The sequence below is a fragment of the Eurytemora carolleeae genome, unplaced genomic scaffold, assembly GCF_000591075.1.
Source record: "Eurytemora carolleeae unplaced genomic scaffold, Eaff_2.0 scaffold289, whole genome shotgun sequence".
NCBI lineage: Eukaryota > Metazoa > Arthropoda > Copepoda > Calanoida > Temoridae > Eurytemora > Eurytemora carolleeae.
Window position 1 is genome coordinate 239,263 of NW_019396372.1, and position 23,117 is coordinate 262,379.

Here is a 23,117-nt window from a genome sequence, read left to right on the forward strand (position 1 = left end):
TCCTTCCCCGATCTTGTCACTCCTATATCCCCTTGAGCTTCTTATCCTTATCTGATCTTGCCGCTCCTTTATCCTTCTGCAGCTTCCTATCCTTCCTCGATCTTGTCACTCCTATATCCCCTTGAGCTTCTTATCCTTATCCGATCTTGCCGCTCCTTTACCCTTCTGCAGCTTCCTATCCTTCCTCGATCTTGTCACTTCTAAATCCACTTCAGCTTCCTATCCTTGTCATATTTTGCCGCTCCTTCATCCTTCTGCAGCTTCTTGTCCTTCCCCGGTCTTGCCACTCCTTCATCCTCCTGCATATCGTTTGACCTCCTGCAGGTTCTTATCCTCCCTCGATCTTCCTCTCCCAATCATGCTGCTTCTCTAATTTTCAATTTTTTCGCTTTGTCGAATCTCACCACTCCTGCTCCTTCTCTTTTCACCATCTCCTGCTCCTTTTTTCACCATCTCCTGGTCCTTCTCTTTTAGCCATCTGCTGTCCTTCTCTTTTAGCCATCTTCTTGTCTTCTCTTTACACCATCTTCTGGTATTTCTCTTTTCAACGTATCATGGTTCCATTACACAATCTCTTATCATGGTCCTTCTCTTTTCCCCATCTCCTGGCCCTCCTCCTTTCACTATCTCCAGGGCCTTCTCTTTTCACCATCCCCTGGTCCTTCTCTTTTCACCATCTCCTGGTCCTTCTCTTTTCGCCATCTCCTGATCCTTCTCCTTACACTATCTCCTGGGCCTTCTCTTTTCACCATCCCATTGTCCTTCTCTTTTCACCATCTCCTGATCCTTCTCCTTACACTATCTCCTGATCCTTCTCTTTTCACGATCTCCTGATCCTTCTCTTTTCACAATGCCCTCCTCCTTCTCTTCACAATCTCTTGTTCCTTCTCTTTATCATTGTCCGTCCAAATTGTCCGTTCTCCGACCCTCCCTGATAAGTGATTACACGATCACAGATGCTCTGTTCCCTCTGTTTTCTAGTTTATCAAGGCTGAAATTAAAATAAATTAAGTTTTTGCCATAAACTGAAATTTTCAAATCCCTATATCTTTGCAATCTGATGGTCTAAATCTATGATTGGATTATTTGATCTGAATTCAATAGCATATAGTGCACGTTGCAAAGATAAAATCGTGAGGACATGTTGAGCTAAATATATAGTCGCGGGAAGTTGCCATTTTTTAGGAGAAGCGGTGGGGGGGGGGGGGGGGTCCAGGGCCACCGAATAAGAAACTTTTTTAAATAACAAAAAAGCAAAACAAAGTACAAGCACTTCATTTTGATTTTGAGTAATCAAGATTTCTCATCATCTCATTATTATTTCTAGGTTTCGATCAAAAGAAAAACTTTTACATAATGTTTCGTGAAATTTTTCATTTTTATCATTTGAGATTATAAATTTACAAAAATTCAAAAGAGTTAATAAGACTTTGAACATGTTTAAGCCCAGGAGAGTTCACGAAACCTTGAACATTTCCTACAATCTTATACACCAGGAAACCAAGAAACCAGGATGGAAATCAGGATAAAAACCAGGATGAAAACCGGGATGAAAACCAGGATGAAAACAAGGAGGAAAACTAGGATTTAAGCCAGGATGAAAACCAGGATGAAAAACAGGATAGAAATCAGGATGAAAACCAGGATGAAAACCAGGATGAAAACCAGGATGAAAACCAGGATGAAAACCAGGAGGAAAACTAGGATTTAAGCCAGGATGAAAACCAGGATGAAAAACAGGATAGAAAACCAGGATGAAAACCAGGATGAAAACCAGGATGAAAACCAGGATGAAAACAAGGATGAAAACAAGGAGGAAAACCAGGATTTAAGCCAGGATGAAAACCAGGATAAAAAACAGGATAGAAATCAGGATGAAAACCAGGATGAAAACCAGGATGAAAACCAAAATCAAAACCAGGATCAAAACCAGGATGAAAACCAAGATCAAAACCAGGATCAAAACCAGGATAAAAACCAGGATGAAAGTCAGGATAAAAGCCAGGATGAAAACCAGGATGAAAACCAGGATAAAAACCATGATATGGAAACCAAAAGGGAAACCGAAATGGAAACTAGGATGAAAACCCGGATGAAAGCCAGGATGAAAGCCAGAATGAAAATCAGGATGAAAGCCAGGAAGAAAGCCAGGATTAAATCCTGTAAACCAGGATAGAAATCAGGATGAAAACCAGGATGTAAACCAGGATAAAGCCAGAAAGAAAACCAGGGTTGAAATTAGGATGGAAACCAGGATGAAAACCAGGATAAAACCAGAATGAAAACCTGGATGAAAACCAGGACGTAAACTAGGATGAAAACTAACCTGTATGGTTCTCTCTCCTCCTGTGTTGAGTTTAGTGCACTGTAATCTATTGGAAAGACACTGCTCTGATCCTGAATCAAGCAATATTTATTTCAAGAAATTTATTCCACTTCAATCAATGAATAAAAAATATCCAAAAGGGAATATATATACAGTGAGGACTTATGCCAAAAAGATACTATCTTGAGATTACATTCCCTTTAGAATTTTTTTAAATACAAATACTCCTCCATTGATAATCATATCAACTTTTTTAAATTCCACTTTTCATATTGCAATTTTCTTTTTTAAATATACTTTGGGAAAATGTTTTTTTTGTGAAAATATCTGTTGGGAATTAGAGATATAACAGTAGGATTTGAGAACAAATTTCAAATGGAAGAATAATGATTTTTTCAGTAAATTCAGCCATCTTATGTCACACATCAAATTAACATGAAAACTAATATTTTTTTATTTGTCTCTAAAGTTTAAAAGCAAAGTTTCTCAGTCAAAGGATTTTTTAGAACGAAATCTTCAAGCTATTTAGTGTTCATAATTTACATTATTAATTACAGAAAGTTTTCTATAAATAGTTTTGTTGTTTAAAAGATTATCCAGCGAAACTTTGCAAAAAAGTTTCAGGAATAAAGGGGAATGTTGAGTTTAGGGGGGGGGAATAATTAAGTGGAGACAGTCTTGAGGTAGATTTTAACCTCAATTTCTAGACTCTAATTGTTCTTTAAAATTAATTGTTTCTTTCGCAGGAAATTTAAACATAAAATACAAATTTCTATCTTGGTTTTACTTCTACATTAAAAAGTAATAAATTTTCTTTTTTTTAAAAGAATGACGTAAACTAATTTTCAGTTTTCACGAAAACGTTGATATTTTCTAAATAAATCCTATATAGCTCACCTTGACCTCCACTGTACCAAACAGAAACTGTCCTGGACCATTTGGTTGTTTTCCAATTAGAAAATTTAGAAAACTGAGTTTATAAACATGGAAGGTTAGAGGAACATCTCCTCCACTTGTCAGAGCATTGAACGCCTTCACACATTTTTCTTTATCGACACCTTGAAATATTCATGACCGAGTGTTTAGACTACAATCAGAATGAATAATTTAAAGAACTGTCCCAGAGGGAATAGTTCACATACTTTATAAACAAATCTATTTATACTTATTTGACTGTTTAAATATGCAGGATCGTGTCAGGGTATCACCTCAAGCTATAATGAATAATGTACACTTTTTGTGTATTATTTTCTAAATTTACGGCCAATTGGGAATTAAAATCATTTCTTATGTCTTTGTCTTTGTTACTTAATTGAATGCTGTAGAAAGGACTTTTGTAATTAAATTGAAATAATTTGACAAATATTCCTTATATAGCTACAATCCACCCCTTTTACAACATAAAAAATATTTTTGTACTGATATTTTAAAGACTAAGAGAAAAGTTCAATTTCTTAGGATTTGGAGACCTTTACCAGAATGAAATCCAGTAGTATCCTATCCAAGGAATCCAGTAGTATCCTATCCAAGGAATCCAGTAGTATCTAGCATATAGTGCACGTTGCAAAGATAAAATCGTGAGGACATGTTGAGCTAAATATATAGTCGCGGGAAGTTGCCATTTTTTAGGAGAAGCGGGGGGGGGGGGGGGGGTCCAGGGCCACCGAATAAGAAACTTTTTTAAATAACAAAAAAGCAAAACAAAGTACAAGCACTTCATTTTGNAGGAATCCAGTAGTATCCTATCCAAGGAATCCAGTAGTATCCTATCCAAGTATCCAAGTCTAAGATTAAGAATTTATAAGATTAATCCGAGCTCTATAAATTGGTTCTTGAATAATGTAGATCTAACGTCTGCCCAACACACACAATATCAACTTCTTCCTTTTCACATTTATTTCCTTTTTTAAATTCTTCTTCTCTCTCTCTTCTTAAAATCTTCCTATCTTTCCTCATTCTTCTCTCTTCCTATCCTTATTCTTCTCTATTCCTATCCTAATTCTTCTCTCTCTTTAAATCCTAATTTTTCTCTCTTATTATCCTAATTCTTCACTCTTCCTGTTCACATTTATTCCCTTTTTTATATTCTTCTTCTTCCTTCCTGTACTTATTCTTCCCTCTTCCTATCCTCATTCTTCATCTCATTCTTCCCTCTTCTTATATCATTCTTTTCGCTTCCTTTCCTCGTTCTTCCCTTTTCCTATCCTTATTTTACCCTCTTACTCTCCCCATTCTTCTCTCTCCCTGTCCTCATTTTTCCCTCTCCTTATCCTCATTTTACCCTCTTACTCTCCCCATTCTTCTCTCTCCCTGTCCTCATTTTTCCCTCTTCTTATCCTAATTTTTCCCTCTTCTTATCCTCTTTCAACTATTCCTATCCTAATTTTCCCCTCTTCCTGACCTCTTTCTTCTCTCTCCAACTATTCCTATTCTTATTTTTCTTCTACCTATTCTCATTCTTCTCTCTTTCAATTTTCATCATTCTCTTTATTTCCTGTTCCTATTTTCTTTATTCCCTATTCCTATTCTCTTTATTCCCAGTTCCCATCCTTATTCTTCTCTCCCCCCTTTAGTAACTTCAATAAAGGAATATTTGAATAGAAGACAAAACCTAATATATTCTTTGATCAGAAGAAATGGACTCGACATTTTTACATTTTGACAGAAAAATTCCAAAGTATAAACATAGCCAAAAAACACCTAATATCAATTAAACAGAAAAGAAAATTCTGATCCATTCCTAGCTAAATTTGACAATTGACAATACTTTTGTAGAATGTTCTCGAGATGTTCTACATTGTTTTAAAAAGTTCTGTGGAAATACAAACATATTATGATAACTTTTAACAAAATTGCAACTGAAAGGTTTTGAACGTTAAATCTAGAAAATGTCTGATAAAAGGTCAAAAATATAGAGTTTTCTTCAGCTGTCAAACTTATTTTATTTAATTTAATATTTGAAGAAAAATTCCTTGTCTGTTTCTCTTGAGAGAGATAAATCTCCCAACCGTCCTGCGTCCATGAAGGCAGTAAAGAACAGTTTCAGCTCCTTCTTTGATATCTCACCTAAATAAGTCATTTTTAATCAGGAACCACAGGAATTGAGTCATTGCCGCAAAATCAAATTTTCTAATTTCTATAGCTTTGCAACCTGATGTTGTTAACCATTAATATTTATAAAGCGACGTAAATCGGTCGATATACTGTTGAATAAAAGAATACTATTCCAGTATTCTCCCTGGGTTTATCGTAACCCTGATCCTTTTCTACTTTATTAATTAAATCCAAGAAATCAGTTTGCGTAGTTCAATCTAAACAATAGAAAGATCACCTTTATTTAGATAAAATAAACATGAAATATATCTAAATACAATAAGAATAAAGTGAACTGTGTTCAATCTTGGAATAGACTTAATAGAATTTAATTATTATCTTGCAATTTTCTAGTATTATCTCCTGATTATCTCATGATTATCTCTAATCAAGATTATCTCATGATTATCTCATGCTTATCTCAGTATTATCTCAGTATTATCTCAGGATTATCTCAGGATTATTTCAGTATTATCTCAGTATTCTCTCAGGATTATCTCAGTATTATCTCAGGATTATCTCAGGATTATTTCAGTATTATCTCAGTATTATCTCAGGATTATCTCAGTATTATCTCAGGATTATCTCAGTATTATCTCATGATTATCTAAGTATTAACTCAAGATTATCTCAAGATTATCACTGGATTAACTAAGTATTATCTGAGAATTTTTTCAGGATTATCTCAGGAGTATCTCAAGATTATCACTGGATTATCTCAGGAATATCTCAAGATCATCTCATGATTATATCAGGAATATTTCAGGATTATCTCAGGATTATCTCAGGATTATCTCAGAATTATCTCAGAAATGTCTCAGGATTATCTCAGAAATATCTCAGGATTATCTAAGAAATATCTTAGAATTATCTCAGAATTATCTCAGAAATATTTAAGAAAAATCTTTGAATTATCTGCGAACTTTTAAACCTGACCTTTCAGTGATATTTGGAAAAAAAAGTTACAATCAGTAAAATGTACTGTAAAGAGTATTTTTTTGCAGTTAAAGGGAGTGTTCGTGAAAAATGAAAGGGGGTATAGACTTAATGCGACAAAAAAGCGCTTTTGATTGCTACTAATTTTACTTCTATCTGTTGCGTCTATAAGGAGAAAATTGTTATAGACGTCTCATACCGAATAACTCTTTTAATGAATCATCATGACAAATATGTTGGTTTGTATGTTATCTATTATACCCTTTAACAATTTTATATTCGGTCTTGTTCGTGCATTCCTTACCTAGAGTCTAAACTTAATGTTTTTGATAGAATTCATTTATTTCCTTTAAATTTCTATTGATTTAATTGGAAATGGGAAAATTGTAATCCGATGACGTGGCATTTGGTAGAATTGGAAGAAGAGTAGATATCTTCATTATTCTGACAATATACATGCAATATGCATATACATACATTTATATATATTTATTAGATATATGGATATATGTATAGTATGTATAATTATGTGTTCTCAGCAATTTTATTTGTATGTTTGTTGAGTCTATAATGTACAAAGGGCTCCAAAAAAGTGAGATTAACCAAATTAGAATGTGTTTAGAGTCAATATAAATATTGAAACCGTCCGTTTTTAATTGAACTGAAAAAGTAATTGAACTTTTCCCTTTCAAAGTAAGTTCTTTTAGTTTTATTTCTTCAGGAAAAATTAGCTAATTTCTGTCTATCTTAAGAAAAATGTTGCTAGAAGATTAGAAATCAAAATGTTGCTAGAAGATTAGAAATGAAAAGTGTTGCTAGATTAGAAATGAAAATGTTGATAGAAGATTAGAAATGAAAAATGTTGCTGGAAGATTAGAAATGAAAAGTGTTGCTAGATTAGAAATGAAAAGTTTTAAAAGGGAATATTTATAATTTTAGAGTAGTGATAAATGCCACTTAAACATTTTAATTGTTCTCAAATATTATTTCTGAAGGTTTTGTTTACTTTAGTCTTGTATATATATGTATATCACTCGGTACACCAACTACACAGCAGTGTCCATTTGATTCACCGACAAAGGGTCAAACGACCCAGGGTCAAACGACACAGGGTCAAACGACAAAGGATCAAACGACACAGGGTCAAACGACAAAGGGTCAAAAACGCGACAAAGGGTCAAACGACACAGGGTCAAACGACAAACGGTCAAAAAATGCGACAAAGGGGCAAATTTTTTTAATTCTGTCAGTTAGTATTTTTTTTATTATTATTTATGCTTTGGTTAGGTACATTCTGGGCCGAGCGCTGCGGCTAGGACAGGCTAGGGGGCCGAGCGCTGTGGCCACATGGTGAATTATATCCATTTATTTATTATTATTTAGGGTTAGGTTAGGTTAAGACACTTTCTGGGCCGAGTAATATTTTTATCATTTTGACCTTTTGTCGTTTGACCCTTTGTCGCACTTTTGACCCTTTGTCGTTTGACCCTTTGTCGTTTGACCCTTTGTCGTTTGACCCTTTGTCATTTGACCCTGTGTCGTTTGACCCTGTGTCGTTTGACCCTGGGTCGTTTGACCCTTTGTCGGTGAATCGTCCATTTGACATTTAAAAAAAAAAAATGTTGTTTGTTTATTTTCTTGTAGTTTTTTAACATTTTTTTACTATTGATTTCAATGGTTACTTTATCGTTAGAACTGAAAAGGGTGAACCCAGACAAAATATATTTTCCATAAAATTTGGAACTAACATCTACTTCTTTTACTCTACAGAGGTTTGTTCCATCACCATCACCGAATTTTCAATATATTTGGCTTAGCTCTTTTAGGCAGGGCTAGCTGGTTCAACTAGGTTAAATTTTCAATATATTTGGCTTAGTTCTTCTAGACAGGGCTAGCTGGTTCAACTAGGTTAAATTTTCAATATATTTGGCTTAGCTCTTTTAGGCAGGGCTAGATGGTTCAACTAGGTTAAATTTTCAATATATTTGGCTTAGTTCTTCTAGGCAGGGCTAGCTGGTTCAACTAGGTTGACGCGACCTGATTTAAGGCTGAATCTGGAGTTAAAATAACTAAAGAGGAAATTTTGCGTGATATGTGTTTATATATAAAAATACTAAAGTTTACATTAAGCTTATCTACATATATTAAGGAAAGAAAGAGAAAGGTTATCAAATTACTCTCTCTTAGTTTAGATAAATAATTAGAGGACAGAACGTACACAATTTATATATCTTTATGTATCTTCTACACACACATACATACATTGTAGAAATAAAATTAAAACAGAAATAAAGAGACTGCTTTTCTATAAAGATTAGTAATCTACAACATCAAAGCATAATTTCAGATTTTAGAAATTATCGTGAAATATCGGGAATGTAAGCGTAATTTCAAGTGGCATTCCATGTGAAGAGATGACAATACCCGAGTTACAACGGTTTCCTTATAAGCTTTGTTTGATAAATTGTGAATTTTTTCGTTTGAGGTTTCTCTGTAAAAAGAAACACTAAAGAAATTATCAGAATTAATTTCTTTTCGACGCTATATTCCACATTTATGATTAGATAAGGGTTTTAAGATACCGTTGTAAAACGGACATTGTCATTTTTACAAGGAGGGTCACTTGAAACTACACTTTCAGTTTCTTTAAGTACTTGAAAATACGCATAATATCAACATTTTTACCTCATTCTCCCCCCCCCCCTAAAAAAAACACACACAGTTTTTGGTAAATTTTGTCAATATTATTGGAGAGCTCCATGTGCGGAACTAGTGTTTATCGTCCAACGACGACTTTCTGTTTAATCTATGAATTCCATAGATAGTTAATAATTAAAATATAAAACACCTGTTCCACTCCTGTTTATTGTGTCAAACAGTGTCTTCGGATAGTATTGTAACCACATCGGTAGATCAGCTAGTTTACGGGCTTTTCCTATATGTACAAGTATGCACATGTAAAATGTATTAAAAAATGTTTGGGAGGGGCGTACCAAAAAAACCTTAAAGGTAGAGTTTTTTTTAAAAAAAATCAATAGCAAAATAGAAAATCCAAAACTTCAAAATGTTTTAACTTAAACCTAAAATTAAGGTTGAAAATAGATAACGCTGTTATGCGAACAAATTATTATTTATGCATATATGATTATACATGCTTTGCAGACGATACTTCATTTGAATAAGAAATATTTGTCTGATGTACAATTACCGCGTATACAATAACCTATTCTGAATATATCTTTTACAAATGTAGTACCCGTCTGCAAAGCATGTATAATCATATGGTAGGGCGGGCCGCGTCAGTTGTATCTCCCTTCTATTTCATACTCCTTGATTGTGACATTGTAAATACATATCTGTACAGTATGACCCTTAAAACTTTGGATTATGAAGAGAACATTTAAAGGAATTATGTGTATTTGATGTACCATGTTCATTGAATTTTTTGATATCATAACTTAGTGTTCATATTGCGAGCAGTTTCATGGCTTACTCCAGCTTTAAATGAAAGGATTAGTAGATGAAAATATCCTACCTACTGTTATACCCCAAACATCAACCCACTCATCTATAGAGACACAGACCTAGAGTAATAAGATCAGGACACTCGTTCCAGATAGTAAGAAATCAAATCTGTCACAAACTAAAATATTCTAAAACTAACATCCTTACATCTTGATTGTCTAAACTTTAAATGATTCAAGCCTAGATTACTAACAGAATCATTATTTTAAAAAAATATCTTTTGTTTACAACACTAGGCTGCAAAGATGTAGGGATTAGAAACTCATTGAGAAAACATTTAGAAAACTTTGCTTTCAGTGCAGAACTGTGTTGGCTTCAGAAGATGCTTAAAAAATATCTTTTTTTATCGGCAAAAAGTTTTCAATTTATTTTAGGAAAATAAAAAATTTTAAATGAAATGCTGATATCATTCAAATATGTGTTTTTTTTAAAATAAATTATTATTCACGAAGTTCTAAGAACGTCAAAATACAACCAGTTTGAAAAAAATCAAAATATCCGGTATTATCTGAATAAATAGAACAGAGTATGAGTAATCTTGATCTTTCCTTAGTTGTGTTTTGTTCTGTTCCTGAGCCCAAGTTCCGGAACGGATCACAGAAATCAAATGATTGGTCTGAAATCTTGGTTGAAGTGTTGAGGAAATGATCCAAGAAAAGACAGTGAACCTCTCTAGGTACATTGCATACGTTCCAGGCAATATGATATACATATTCAAGTATATATATAATGTGTATTTCAGTCGTCTTTGTTCTTTCTTTTGAGTAGAAATGCCGCGGTGGATTTGCAATTCTACTAAAAAAATTGTCTAACTTTCAGCTGTGAATTCCGCGGTTATCCTTATCTTTTGGCGTCCGAAGGATTAAACCATATTCTCTTGGATATTCCAGGGTGATCGTATCCTGCATGCAGGGACTATAACTATAAATTAAGGAATAAAGCACATTAACCTGAAACTTAAAAATGGTCAGATTGGATATCAAGATCAAGATCAAGGGCTAATTCCACGAAAGTTTAGACCTCAGAACATTTTCAGATCTACATCAAGGAAAACAGTTAAAAATGGCATTCTTAGTCAAAAGAAAGAGTAAAAGAACTGTTTATTGACTACCGCTGTATCCTTAATATTGACTTTTAGGAAAATATTAGCAAAGCATTCAGTTTATATAAACAAACTTGGCTGTTAACTTAATTATTGTTTGTTAAGTTTTGGTATTAAATGTTCGGTTTGGGATCTTCAGAGCTACAGCTTTAAAAGAGGGAAAGGGGCCAGGGAAGCGCTGTGGCTAGTATCAACATATGGTCAAGTATCATTTAGTTAGGAAGGTGTTAATGGGCCTGATGTCTAACTCCATTCGTGGTTTAGTTCTGCCATAGTAAATAAGCTGTAAAAAAGTTTTTAAAATTATAGATTACTTTGCCTCAATCCTTGAAATTTGAAATTGTAAATGTTAAATTTAGTATTTTTCTACAATTGCTTCAAACATCTGTTTCTTAAAATTTTAAAACATTAATTTTGTCTCCGTATACTTTCCTTAATGCAAGGAAATGAATGCTGTTTGAAGACCAATCCATATAATGACGAACTCTCTCGTTTAGACGGTCGAAATCCTCCTGGAATAGTTTAGAGAATACTTTATCAAAAAAAAATTGAATCCAATTTTTTTGGCAGCTTAAGAATGACAGATAACGAAAAAAAAACTTAGAACAATCCTATCGAATGGAACTAATTATTTGGTCCAAAATTCTTATTATCAAATTCTATATCTTTGAAAACTGATGTCCGAAGGTGAACCCTTTGATATTCAAAACGATGAACTCCTGCTAGATCAAAGGTTTACACCATCAGGTTGTAAAGAGTTAGAAGAGTTGAAGCGATTAATCAGTTCCCTTTGCTTTAAATGATTACATACAGTAAACCCCAATTAGCAGAATATTTTGAGGATTACAGAGAATAGAGAATAAGAAAATAGCATTATATCAATATAAAAATCAAAACTAAATATTCCTTGAAAAATAACTGAATATATCAACATCGTTTCAATCAAACCTTAGTTTTATCAAAGATTAGCATTTATGATACTTTTCCAGATTTCCAAGCTATCTGGGAAAGTTAGAAACCCTTTAGATATAAAAAATATACCAGTACAAACATCGGACTTATAAACGTCGAACGGGTACATTTATAAGGAAAAACGTCGGACTTTGGTTGAGCTTGAAAAAAAGACCATTGCTATAAGAAATAGATTAATAATCACTCACTTATTGTGATAAAAATCAAAGACAACTGAATAAAGTCTCATCCTTTGAAGGAAGCACTGATTAAAACAACAGACCAAATAGGACTTGAGTTCAATTGTCACAAACTGATGTGTCTTTCCAACCCGATGTCGTATAACCTTTAATATTTTAACCTAAGAAATCTAAAAGATTAAACAATTTAAGTTCGAAAGTATCAAAGGTTAATACCATTACCAGGTTGTAAAGATATATGGATGAGAATATTTGAGTTAGTGGCAAGAACTCAGTTTCTTTGGGTAGATTCTTATTAGACCAGTAGATAAAAGGAAATAACTTTTTTAAATTATTAAAAATTCAAATAATTTTTTCCCTTAGTCCGACGTTTGTACTGTCCGACGTTTGTACAGGTCCGATGTTTGTACTAATCTGATTTTTTCCTGGTCCAACGTTTGTACCGTCCGACGTTTGTGTGTCCGACGTTTGTACTGGTACCAACAAAACCCCTAACTTTTTACAGTTGAACTCATAAAACTGTGGAATAGGAAGACGACATTAACGCAAAAATACAAGATTTTCGCTGAAAATTAATTTATAATTATCATTACAATATTTTTACCTGAGAAATAACATGATCTGAATTGAGATCAAGAACATGATAGAAAAAATGTCGGAATTTAGCTCTCTGAAACTCTGTTATCTGATCCGAACCCTTTGGGAGATTTTTATATTTTTAGGTTTTAGTTGGAAACTGAATCATTTTTCCTTCGTTAAAAATAAATAAATAAAAGTATTTAGAATTGAAAGAAAGCAGAATAAAAGTTTTGAAATAAACTAATTATAATCTGTTGAGAGCAAATATAAAAACAGATAATCTCCCTTCTCAGTCTGTTCTGAGAACTCTTCACTGTAAGCCCTGACAAATATTCTTTTCATGCTGAGACAACAAGAGAATGGGAAGGGAGGGTAGGGTGGTAATGGAGGGCTAGGAACGAGAGGAACTAGAGGAACTAGAGGAACTAGAGGAACTAGAGGAACTAGATAAACTAGGAAACTAGAGAAACTAGAGGAACTAGAGGAACTAGAGGAACTAGAGAAACTAGAGAAACTAGCGGAACTAGAGGAACTAGAGGAACTAGAGGAACTAGAGGAACGAGAGGAACTAGAGGAACTAGAGAAACTAGAGAAACTAGAGGAACTAAAGAAACTAGAGAAACTAGAGGAACTAGAGGAACTAGAGGAACTAGAGGAACTAGAGGAACTAAAGGAACTAGAGGAAATAGAGAAACTAGAGTAACTAGAGGAACAAGAGCAACTAGAGGAACTAGAGGAACTAGAGGAACTAGAGGAACTAGAGGAATTAGAGGAACTAGAGGAACTAGTGGAACTAGAGGAACTAGAGGAACTAGAGGAACTAGAGGAACAAGAAGAACTAGTGGAACGAAAGGAACTAGAGAAACTAGAGGAACTAGAGTAACTAGAGGAACAAGAGTAACTAGAGAAACTAGAGGAAATAGAGTAAGTGGAAGAATTAGAGGAACTAAAGGAACTGGAGGAACTATAGAAACTAGAGAAACTAGAGAAAATAGAGGAACTAGAGGAACTAGAGAAACTAAAGGAACGAGAGGAACTAGAGGAACTAGAGGAACTAGAGGAACTAGAGGAACTAGAGAAACTAGAGGAACTAGAGGAGCTAGAGGAACTAGAGAAACTAGAGAAACTAGAGGAACTAGAGGAACTAGAGGAACTAGAGGAACTAGAGGAACTGGAGGAACGAAAGGAATTAGAGGAACTGGAGAAACTAGAGAAACTAGAGGAACTAGAGAAACTAGAGAAACTAGAGGAACTAGAGGAACTAGAGAAACTAGAGAAACTAGAGGAACTAGAGGAACTAGAGGAACTAGAGAAACTAGAGGAACTAGAGGAACTAGAGGAACTAGAGGAACTAGAGGAACTAGAGGAACTAGAGGAACTAAAGGAACCAGAGGAAATAGAGAAACTAGAGTAACTAGAGGAACAAGAGTAACTAGAGGAACTAGAGGAACTAGAGAAACCAGAGGAACTAGAGGAACTAGAGGAACTAGAGGAACTAGAGGAACTAGATGAACTAGAGGAACAAGAAGAACTAGTGGAACGAAAGGAACTAGAGAAACTAGAGGAACTAGAGAAAATAAAGGAACTAGAGTAAATAGAGGAACAAGAGTAACTAGAGAAACTAGAGGAAATAGAGTAACTGAAAGAATTAGAGGAACTAGAGGAACTAGAGGAACTAAAGGAACTAGAGGAAATAGAGAAACTAGAGTAACTAGAGGAACTAGATAAACTAGAGGAACTAGAGGAACTAGAGAAACTAGAGGAAGTAAAGGAACTAGATAAACTAGAGGAACTAGATAAACTAGAGGAACTAGAGGAACTAGAGGAACTAGAGAAACTAGAGGAACTAGAGAAACTAAAGTAACTTGAGGAACTAGAGAAACTAGAGAAACTAGAGAAACTAGAGGAACTAGAGGAACTAGAGGAACTAGAGGAACTAGTGGAACTAGAGGAACTAGAGAAACTAGAGAAACTAGAGGAACTAGATAAACTAGAGGAACTAGAGGAACTAGAGGAACTAGAGAAACTAGAGAAACTAGAGGAACTAGAGGAACTAGAGGAACTAGAGAAACTAGAGAAACTAGAGGAAATAGAGGAACTAGAGAAACTAGAGAAACTAGAGGAGCTATGTAGAGTACACAAACTATCAACAAACTAACCTATGAATAAAAGTACTCCAAATATGTTCCTTCCAGACAGATTTGCTCTTGGTTTCTGGTTCAGAACTCTCAGGTATGTCTGACAAATTTATTTAACTTTTAAATATAATTTCTTATTGGTTATTTAGACTTGATTGGTTGGTGTTTACGTCTCACCCCAGACTAACCAGAGTGAGAGGCGTTCTGTTTCTTCTATTTGAAGTCGTATGCGTTTTTGTCTATAATTAAACAATCTTTAAACTTACGGATTTGTTTGTGTTATACTTTTCATTCAAAAAGTATTTACCGGCAAAAAAGTATATAAGAAAAAAGGCAACAAAATTTTGTTTAATAGGTCAAATTCTGATTGAAAGTCAAAGCTTTCTGGATTTTTGAAAGAACCGTTAAATCCACGTGGTCTGCTCCCTTTTTTGATTTCATTAACAACTAATTTGTAAAGGAATTGAGTCTTTGCCACAAACTCTGGTTTTTTATTACCTATATCTGTGCAACCTAATGTCATAGACCTTAGATATTTCAAACTATACATTTTGTAAAGATCCATTAAATCTAAGCTTGAAATATCAAAGGTTTACTCCATCAGGTATAAAGGGATTAGAAAAGTTGAGTTGTGACAAAGACTGAATGGGAACGGGAAATCCAAGAAAATATGTATTATTCAATTCAAGATTACAAATTTAAATATAAGCTTAGTTTTCAACTTTGAATTTGAACTAGTTGCCTGAAATTTTGAATAAGAAATAGAATTTTTAAGAATTTTTTTATATGATTGTGTTAAATGTATCTGCCTGTATCCCGATGTATTTCCTGGCTGTTTGTACTCCTGTCCAAGTCCTCCTGTTCCTTATCTACAGATTTACCAAACAGGAATGTCCGCGTACCCCTACGCAATAATCTACGCAATATATAAATGTTCGGTTTGGACAAAAATTGCTGAAAACTTGAAGCTGATGTAAACTTTTGAATTTTAGAGCTTAGTTTGCCAGATAACGGAATTGAGTCTTTGCCTCAAACTCAAATTTTCTAAACTCTGTATGTTTGCAACCTGATGATGTAAAACGTTGATATTTTAAACGTAGACTATTTGATCTAACAGAATTCCAAGGGTGAAATATCTAAGGACCACAAAATTGGGTTGAAAAGATATAGAGATTAGAAAATCAGAGTTTGTGGCAAATTCTTTATAAGCTCATATTCATTCCAATCCTAACTGCATTGATTGGCCGAGTTGTACAATACATATGTTCCGACCTTTCATTGGCTGAAGTAGGCCATGCAATAAGAGAATGGTAAAATATGGGATTAGGTAACGGATTAGATTAAGGAATGAGGATATCTCATTCTGTCCGATCAAAAGTTCACGGCTTTGGTCTAATATATCTGTATCAAACACAAAATCATACGTTTTTAAATTCCGTCTGCATAAAAGGGTTTAGTGTTTAAATATTTATCGAAATATTTAAATCCTTTTCATCGTTTTTAAGTATTCAAAAGAAAAAAAGGTTCTCAAATCTACTTTAAAGGCCACTTAAAAGTTTTCAGAGTTTTCCAACAACATGTTCTTTGTTTCTTTAAAAAATAATGATGATAATAAATGAATTTAGTTTCTTATTTTTCAGATTGTTGTTTCTAAAAATATTTAAGAATTATTTTTATAAGTTAAATTTGACATTTGTTTTAACATTAACTGAAAAAAAGTACTTGCATAATTTTTTAATTATATAATCCAAATAATCCAGAAAATCATGAGAATTAAGATTTTTGATTTAACTGGAATCAAAGAGTTTGAATTTCTTTGTGTTGCACTGTAGACCCTTTTAATCCAAGATTGAAATTATCTCATTTATGTCCTTTGTCTTATAGTTAGGCTGGAACTGAACCCCGTACAAAGGATATAATATAATGTAGATTTCGATCTAATTAAGAAGCAAAATAATAGTTTATGAATTATACAATTTGTCTATAAAAATTCTTCTCTTGTGTAAATTATTTTCGTTTATATTAGCTGAGATCCATTCATCTCCTATGAAGTCCAAGTAAGCACATGAAGGTCCTCGCAATTTCACAAACTGTCAATATAGACTGTATTTTAAATTTAACTTTATTTAACTTAACATCTATAGATATAGTTGATTAGAAGTTGTATGTGTGTTCAAATGAGTTTTCTATTTTAGTTTGCTTCTATTTTAATTTTGTTTGCATTTTTATTATATATTTGTTTAAAATATGCATCGCGGTTTTTTGCAGATATCAGAATTTGCAAAAATTTGCAATTTTTAAAACAGAATTTCATAAAAATTTTAACATAAACATAATTTGTTTCCCGCTAATCTTGTTTTTGAAACCTAATTAAAACATATATTCCCCCCGACAAATTATGATTTTATAAAAGAACTGATTACTCGCCGCAAACTCTTATCCTAATCTCGTAGACTTTTGATACTATAAATACTGCTGAATAGAACAGCAAATGTTTAGAATATTAACCTCTTTTAAAGTAAAATTTTTAGATTTTAACTGCTGTCTCTCGAGTCGCCATTTTTTCATCATTATCCAATTTCATTTGAGTTACCACTAAAATTTGGTTCAGTTGTTCTGTCGCTTTTTGGATACAAACAGGCGAACATTCAAAATATAGATGTTATCCACCCGTCTCACCTTTTCTAACAATTTAAACTCGCTTCATAATCTTCATTAAGAATTCATACCTTATTAATAAAACTTTAGGAAAGACCTGTTAACTTTTAAAATATTCCATCTAGAAGCTGTATCAAGTTTTCTCATATATCATAAAATCAAGAAGTTTTGTTTAAATACAGAGGAGGTTTAGTTTAATACTGTATCTCAAGGCTGGACTACTAGATAAATATCTCAAGGTTGGACTACTAGAAAAATATCTCAGAGTGTTGAATACTAGATGAATATCTCCGGGTGTTGGAGATGAATATCTCCAGGTGTTTGAGATCAATATCTCAGGGTGTTGGATACTAGATGAATATCTCAGGGTTTTTGATACTAGATTATTATCTCAGGGTGTTGGAGATGAATATCTCAGGGAGTCAGATACTAGATAAATATCTCAGGGTGTTGAATACTAGATGAATATCTCAGGGTGTTGGAGATGAATATCTCAAGGCTGGACTACTAGATATATATCTCAGAGTGTTGAATACTAGATGAATATCTCCGGGTGTAATCCCAGGACCTCGAAAACCCCTAGTGGGAAACAACACCCCAACATTTATTTTTAATCTTTTCCAAATAATTGGTATTAGAAATAGTCCGTACGTTCTTCTTATATATTCCTTGGTTCAGAATCCTGCTAATCTCTGCTTCTTATGTTTCTAAATTCAATATCTCAGCTGCTGACACTGAACTCATGAGCAAATAATAATAATAAAATAATAATCCTTGCAAGTTTTCTGAAATTTGCAATCTCAGCAGGTTTGTAGATTGTTAAATGTTGATGACTATACTAAATATAGATCTATACACAATTAATGTTTCCTAGCTTTGTTGAAGGGTGAGGAAAGAAAAAAGAACACTGCACCAAACGTGGAATTTTGAAAATTTAAAGGACCAAATGACAAAAGTTTTGGCTAGGAGTAGATTATCAACAGTTGGAGTCTTGAAACTGATGTGCAAGAACATCTTGGGCAGTACTTGTAAATTATACTTGTGCACTTGATGTTTCTCCGCATTAGGAAGATCCGTGGTTAATGGATAAAACATGTTTCCCATGGCTAACCAGACCTGTTTCTAGGGAGTGCAAGTCAAGCTTTTTCATAGCAAGCCTAGACCCAGAGAGATAACAAACCACTGTTCTCCAGGGTAATACAGAGTTGACAGAGGAATGCAGGCATTCCTTGTTGATTATCTTGTTTTCCTCATCAATATCCCTTCATACGTTTAACTTTTGCCATTTTTCTCCCTGTATTCCTAGTTACTGTTAGAAGCGCTTCTGCAAAGACTGCTTTGAGGAAAGCTAGAGTTAAATATCTCAGGGTATTGGATACTATTTGTATATCTCAGGGTATTGGAAACTAGATGAATATCTCAGGGTGCTAGATACTATTTGAATATCGTAGGGTGCTAGATACTATTTGAATATCTCAGAGTATTGGAAAATATATGAATATCTCAGGATACTATTTGAATATCTAAAGGTGTTGGATACTAGATGAATATCTCCGGGTGTTGGATACTAGATGAATATCTCAGGGTGTTGGATACTAGATGAATATCTCAGGGTGTTGGATACTAGATGAATATCTCAGGGTGTTGGATACTAAATGAATATCTCAGGGTGTTGGATACTAGATGAATATCTCAGGATACTAGATACTAGATGAATATCTCAGGATGTTGGATACTAGATGAATATCTACGTGATATAAGAGCCAATTCCAATTAATAAATGTGTCTGTAACGACTGTATACAAGGTAATATCAACAATAATTTGTTTAATTTTCATACTCAATTTAATGGCAGAGTAAAATATGTATTTATATTTTGAATTTGTCACTCTTAGATTAATAATTTTAAACCTGAACCTAGTAGCTCGTAACCAACGGTTTTGTATCTTGTTCTTCTCATCCGTCCTATATAGTATAGAATTAATAATATCTCATCCGTCCTATATAGTATAGAATTAATATCACATCCGTCCTATATAGTATAGAATTAATATCACATCCGTCCTATACAGTATAGAATTAATATCTCATCCGTCCTATATAGTATTGAATTAATGATATTTTATCCGTCCAATATAGTATAGTGTTAATATCTCATCCGTCCTATATATTATAAAATTAATACATCATCCGTCCTATATAGTATAGAATTAATATCTCATCCGTCCTATATAGTATAGAATTAATGATATCTCATCCGTCCTATATAGTATAGAATTAATGATATCTCATCCGTCCTATACAGTATAGAATCAATGATATCTCATCCGTCCTATATAGTGTTTTTCTTCCCCCCAAAAAAATCATTTAATTATTTTTTAACATTTCACATTTAAGGTTAAAACTAGGTTCAAGTATCTGCAATGCATTAAGGTTGTAATAGAGTTTAAATGTATTGGATACAGTCATAGATATTCATTTAGATTGGTTCAAAGTTTTACAGTATCTAGGAGATAAATTTTTCTGGTAAGTTAACGAAACATGGAAAGGAAGGAAGGAAATAATTTTGACGAAAAACAACAGCACGTTATACTAAACCTTTAGCATTTCAAAATAAACCATCAGCACGTCATACTAAACCATTAGCATTTCAAACTAAACCATCAGCACGTCATACTAAACCTTTATCATTTCGAACTATACCATCAGCACGTCATACTATTCAAACTATACCATCAGCACGTCATACTAAACCTTTATCATTTCAAACTAAACCATCAGCACGTCATACTAAACCTTTAGCATTTCAAACTAAACCATCAGCACGTTATACTAAACCTTTAGCATTTCAAACTAAACCATTATCACGTCATACTAAACCTTTAGCATTTCGAACTAGACTATCACCACGTCATACTAAACCTTTATTATTTCAAACTAAATCATCAGCACGTTATACTAAACCTTTAGCAGTTCAAACTAAACCATCAGCACGTTATACTAAACCTTTAGCATTTTAAACTAAACCATCAGCACGTCATACTAAACCTTTAGCATTTGAAACTAAACCATCAGCACGTCATACTAAACCTTTAGCATTTCAACCTAAACCATCAGCACGTCATACTAAACCTTTAGCATTTCAAACTAAACCATCAGCAAGTCATACTAAACCTTTAGCAACTTATCCTTTAGCATTTCAAACTAAACCATCAGCATTTCAAACTAAACCATCAGCACGTCATACTAAAGTTTTAGCATTTCAAACTAGACCATCAGCATTTCATACTAAACCTTTATTATTTCAAACTAAACCATCAGCACGTCATACTAAACCTTTAGCATTTCAAACTAAACCATCAGCACGTCATACTAAACCTTTAGCATTTCAAACTAAACCATCATGCAGCACGTCATACTAAACCATTAGCATTTCAACCTAAACCATCAGCACGTCATACTAAACCTTTAGCATTTCAAACTACACCATCAGCACTTCATACTAAACCTTTAGCATTTCAAACTAAACCACCAGCACGTCATACTAAACCTTTTGCATTTCAAACTAGACCATAAAAACGTTATACTAAACCTTTAGCATTTCAAACTAAACCATCAGCAAGTCATACTAAACCTTTAGCATTTCAAACCAAACCACCAGCACGACATATTAAACCTTTAGCATTTTAAACTAAGCCATCAGCACGTCATACTAAACCTTTTTCATTTCAAACTAGACCATCAGCACGTCATACTAAACCTTTAGCATTTCAAACTAAACCATCAGCACGACATACTAAACCTTTAGCATTTCAAACTAAACCATCAGCACCTCATACTAAACCTTTAGGATTTCAAACTAAACCAATAGCACGTCATACTAAACCTTTAGCATTTTAAACTAAACCGTCAGCACGTTATACTAAACCTTTAGTATTATAAACTAAACCATCAGCAAGACATACTAAACCTTAAGCATTTCAAACTAAACCATCAGCACGTCATACTAAACCTTTAGCATTTCAAACTAAACCATCAGCACGTCATACTAAAGCTTTCGCATTTCAAACTAAACCATCCGCACGTCATACTAAACCTTTATCATTTCTAACTAAACCATCAGCACGTCATACTGAAGCTTTAGCATTTTAATCTAAACCATCAGCACGTCATACTAAACCTTTAGCATTTCAAACTAAACCATCAAAACGTTATACTAAAGCTTTAGCATTTCAAACTAAACTATCAGCACGTTATACTAAACCTTTAGCATTTCAAATTAAACCATCAGCACGTTATACTAAACCATTAGCATTTTAAACTAAACCATCAGCACGACATACTAAAATATCAGCACGACATTATAAAAACTTTGCATGTTCTGCTCAAAACTAGTACAATGACCTGCTCGAAATTAGCACGTTTACTTTATGACAACAAATTCTTTAGAATTAAAAACCGAAGAAAATTGGGATCGGTAAAATAGTGGTAACTTTTAGTCGTGTTTATAAAATGTATTTTTAATGTTTTTTAGTGTTTAAAGGTCGTCTTATTGGTGAATAATGTTTAAGCCAATGCAAAATAGTTATTTTGAAAATAAATAGAATTGTTGTAGTGAAAAAGTGAAAAACGTTTACAGAGATATAAGTTTAAAAATCCATTTTTTAACAAAATATTCCAAAGAACCAAAAGAATTGAGTCTTCGTCACAAACTCTACTTTTCTGTTCTCTAAGCCAATGTCGTAGACCTTAGATATTTCAAATTATGTATTTTGTTTGATTAAATAATTTAAGTTTGAAATATCAAAGGTTTCCACCATTGGGTATTATAATGTTTGCGTTTGTGGCAAAGACTCAAAACCTTTCAATCAAGATTTAGAATGATTAGAATCAATTTTGTAAACCTGCTTAGAAAGAAATCCAATTAAGATTTAATTTGATCCATGGTCCCGGCCACAATAGGATTTAATTCCAATTCATTATTAATTAAACTTTCACTTGCTCATTCAGCAAATGATTATTTTCCAAATAAAACAAAAATATCATTTTTTTTCTTTTCTAAAGGTATGTGTTTATATATTTCTCACCCTTTACTATGCGTTCCATTTTCTTTCAAGCTAGAATAAATTGTTTACAATAAAAATTTTAAAATCGTCAAACAAAATTAATTGAAAAATCTAGAATTATTTTTTTTCTTAAAAATTTGTATTTATTTTTAGCTTCCTGGTTGGACTAGTTTTCTGACTATGGGAGTCCTGTTCAGTGTTCATTATAAACTCATTTCTACTGTAAATTGTTCACAAATCTGAAAAAAAAAATTTATAGCAATTTATCTTAAAGTTAACCTAGTGAATTCTAAATATATTAAAAAGGTTAGCCTAATGAATACTTAAGAATCTTTACTAAATACATTAAAAAATAAAACCTAGTGAATTTTAAAAAATCCTTACTTTTGTATTTATTATATAATCTATATAATAAAGCTCTTCGCTCATATATATACACGTAAATATGTATATATATATGTATATATATTTACATAGCTGGCCTTAAATAAGGTCTTATAACTGGCAAATATAGGACGCATATATTATCTTTTAGATAGGACA

General features: G+C 33.1%; 1 protein-coding gene across 4 annotated transcripts; it reads right to left on the reverse strand.

The window, feature by feature from the left end:
• Positions 1–400: 400 nt before the first annotated feature.
• LOC111701950 (uncharacterized) lies at positions 401–22,816 on the reverse strand. 4 transcript variants are annotated; one of them, XM_023473437.1, is made up of 15 exons: positions 22,732–22,816; positions 22,596–22,625; positions 19,426–19,473; positions 15,660–15,754; positions 14,872–14,950; positions 12,998–13,034; positions 12,738–12,830; positions 11,415–11,494; positions 10,429–10,552; positions 9,891–9,939; positions 9,204–9,290; positions 5,298–5,392; positions 3,224–3,358; positions 2,327–2,397; positions 401–991 (listed from the first exon to the last, which is right to left on the reverse strand). In XM_023473437.1, exons 1-15 carry the CDS (start codon positions 22,776–22,778, stop codon positions 943–945), a joined length of 1,119 nt encoding a protein of 372 aa, XP_023329205.1. In that variant the 5' UTR covers positions 22,779–22,816; the 3' UTR covers positions 401–942. The 4 variants fall into 4 exon arrangements, with proteins under 4 accessions (XP_023329205.1, XP_023329203.1, XP_023329204.1 ...); XM_023473435.1 differs by having other exon boundaries at positions 15,660–15,766; XM_023473436.1 differs by having other exon boundaries at positions 19,420–19,473.
• Between the last annotated feature and the right edge of the window lie 301 nt (positions 22,817–23,117).

Coding starts and splice junctions, on each gene's coding strand:
- LOC111701950 (XM_023473434.1), bottom strand. CDS start 22,778: ATGAACACTGAACAGGACTCCCATAGTCAGAAAACTAGTCCAACCAG. Junction 12,831..12,997: donor TCTCAGAACAGACTGAGAAG/GGAGATTATCTG, acceptor AATCTCCCAAAG/GGTTCGGATCAGATAACAGA. Junction 11,495..12,737: donor CAGATCATGTTATTTCTCAG/GTAAAAATATTG, acceptor AAACTATTCCAG/GAGGATTTCGACCGTCTAAA.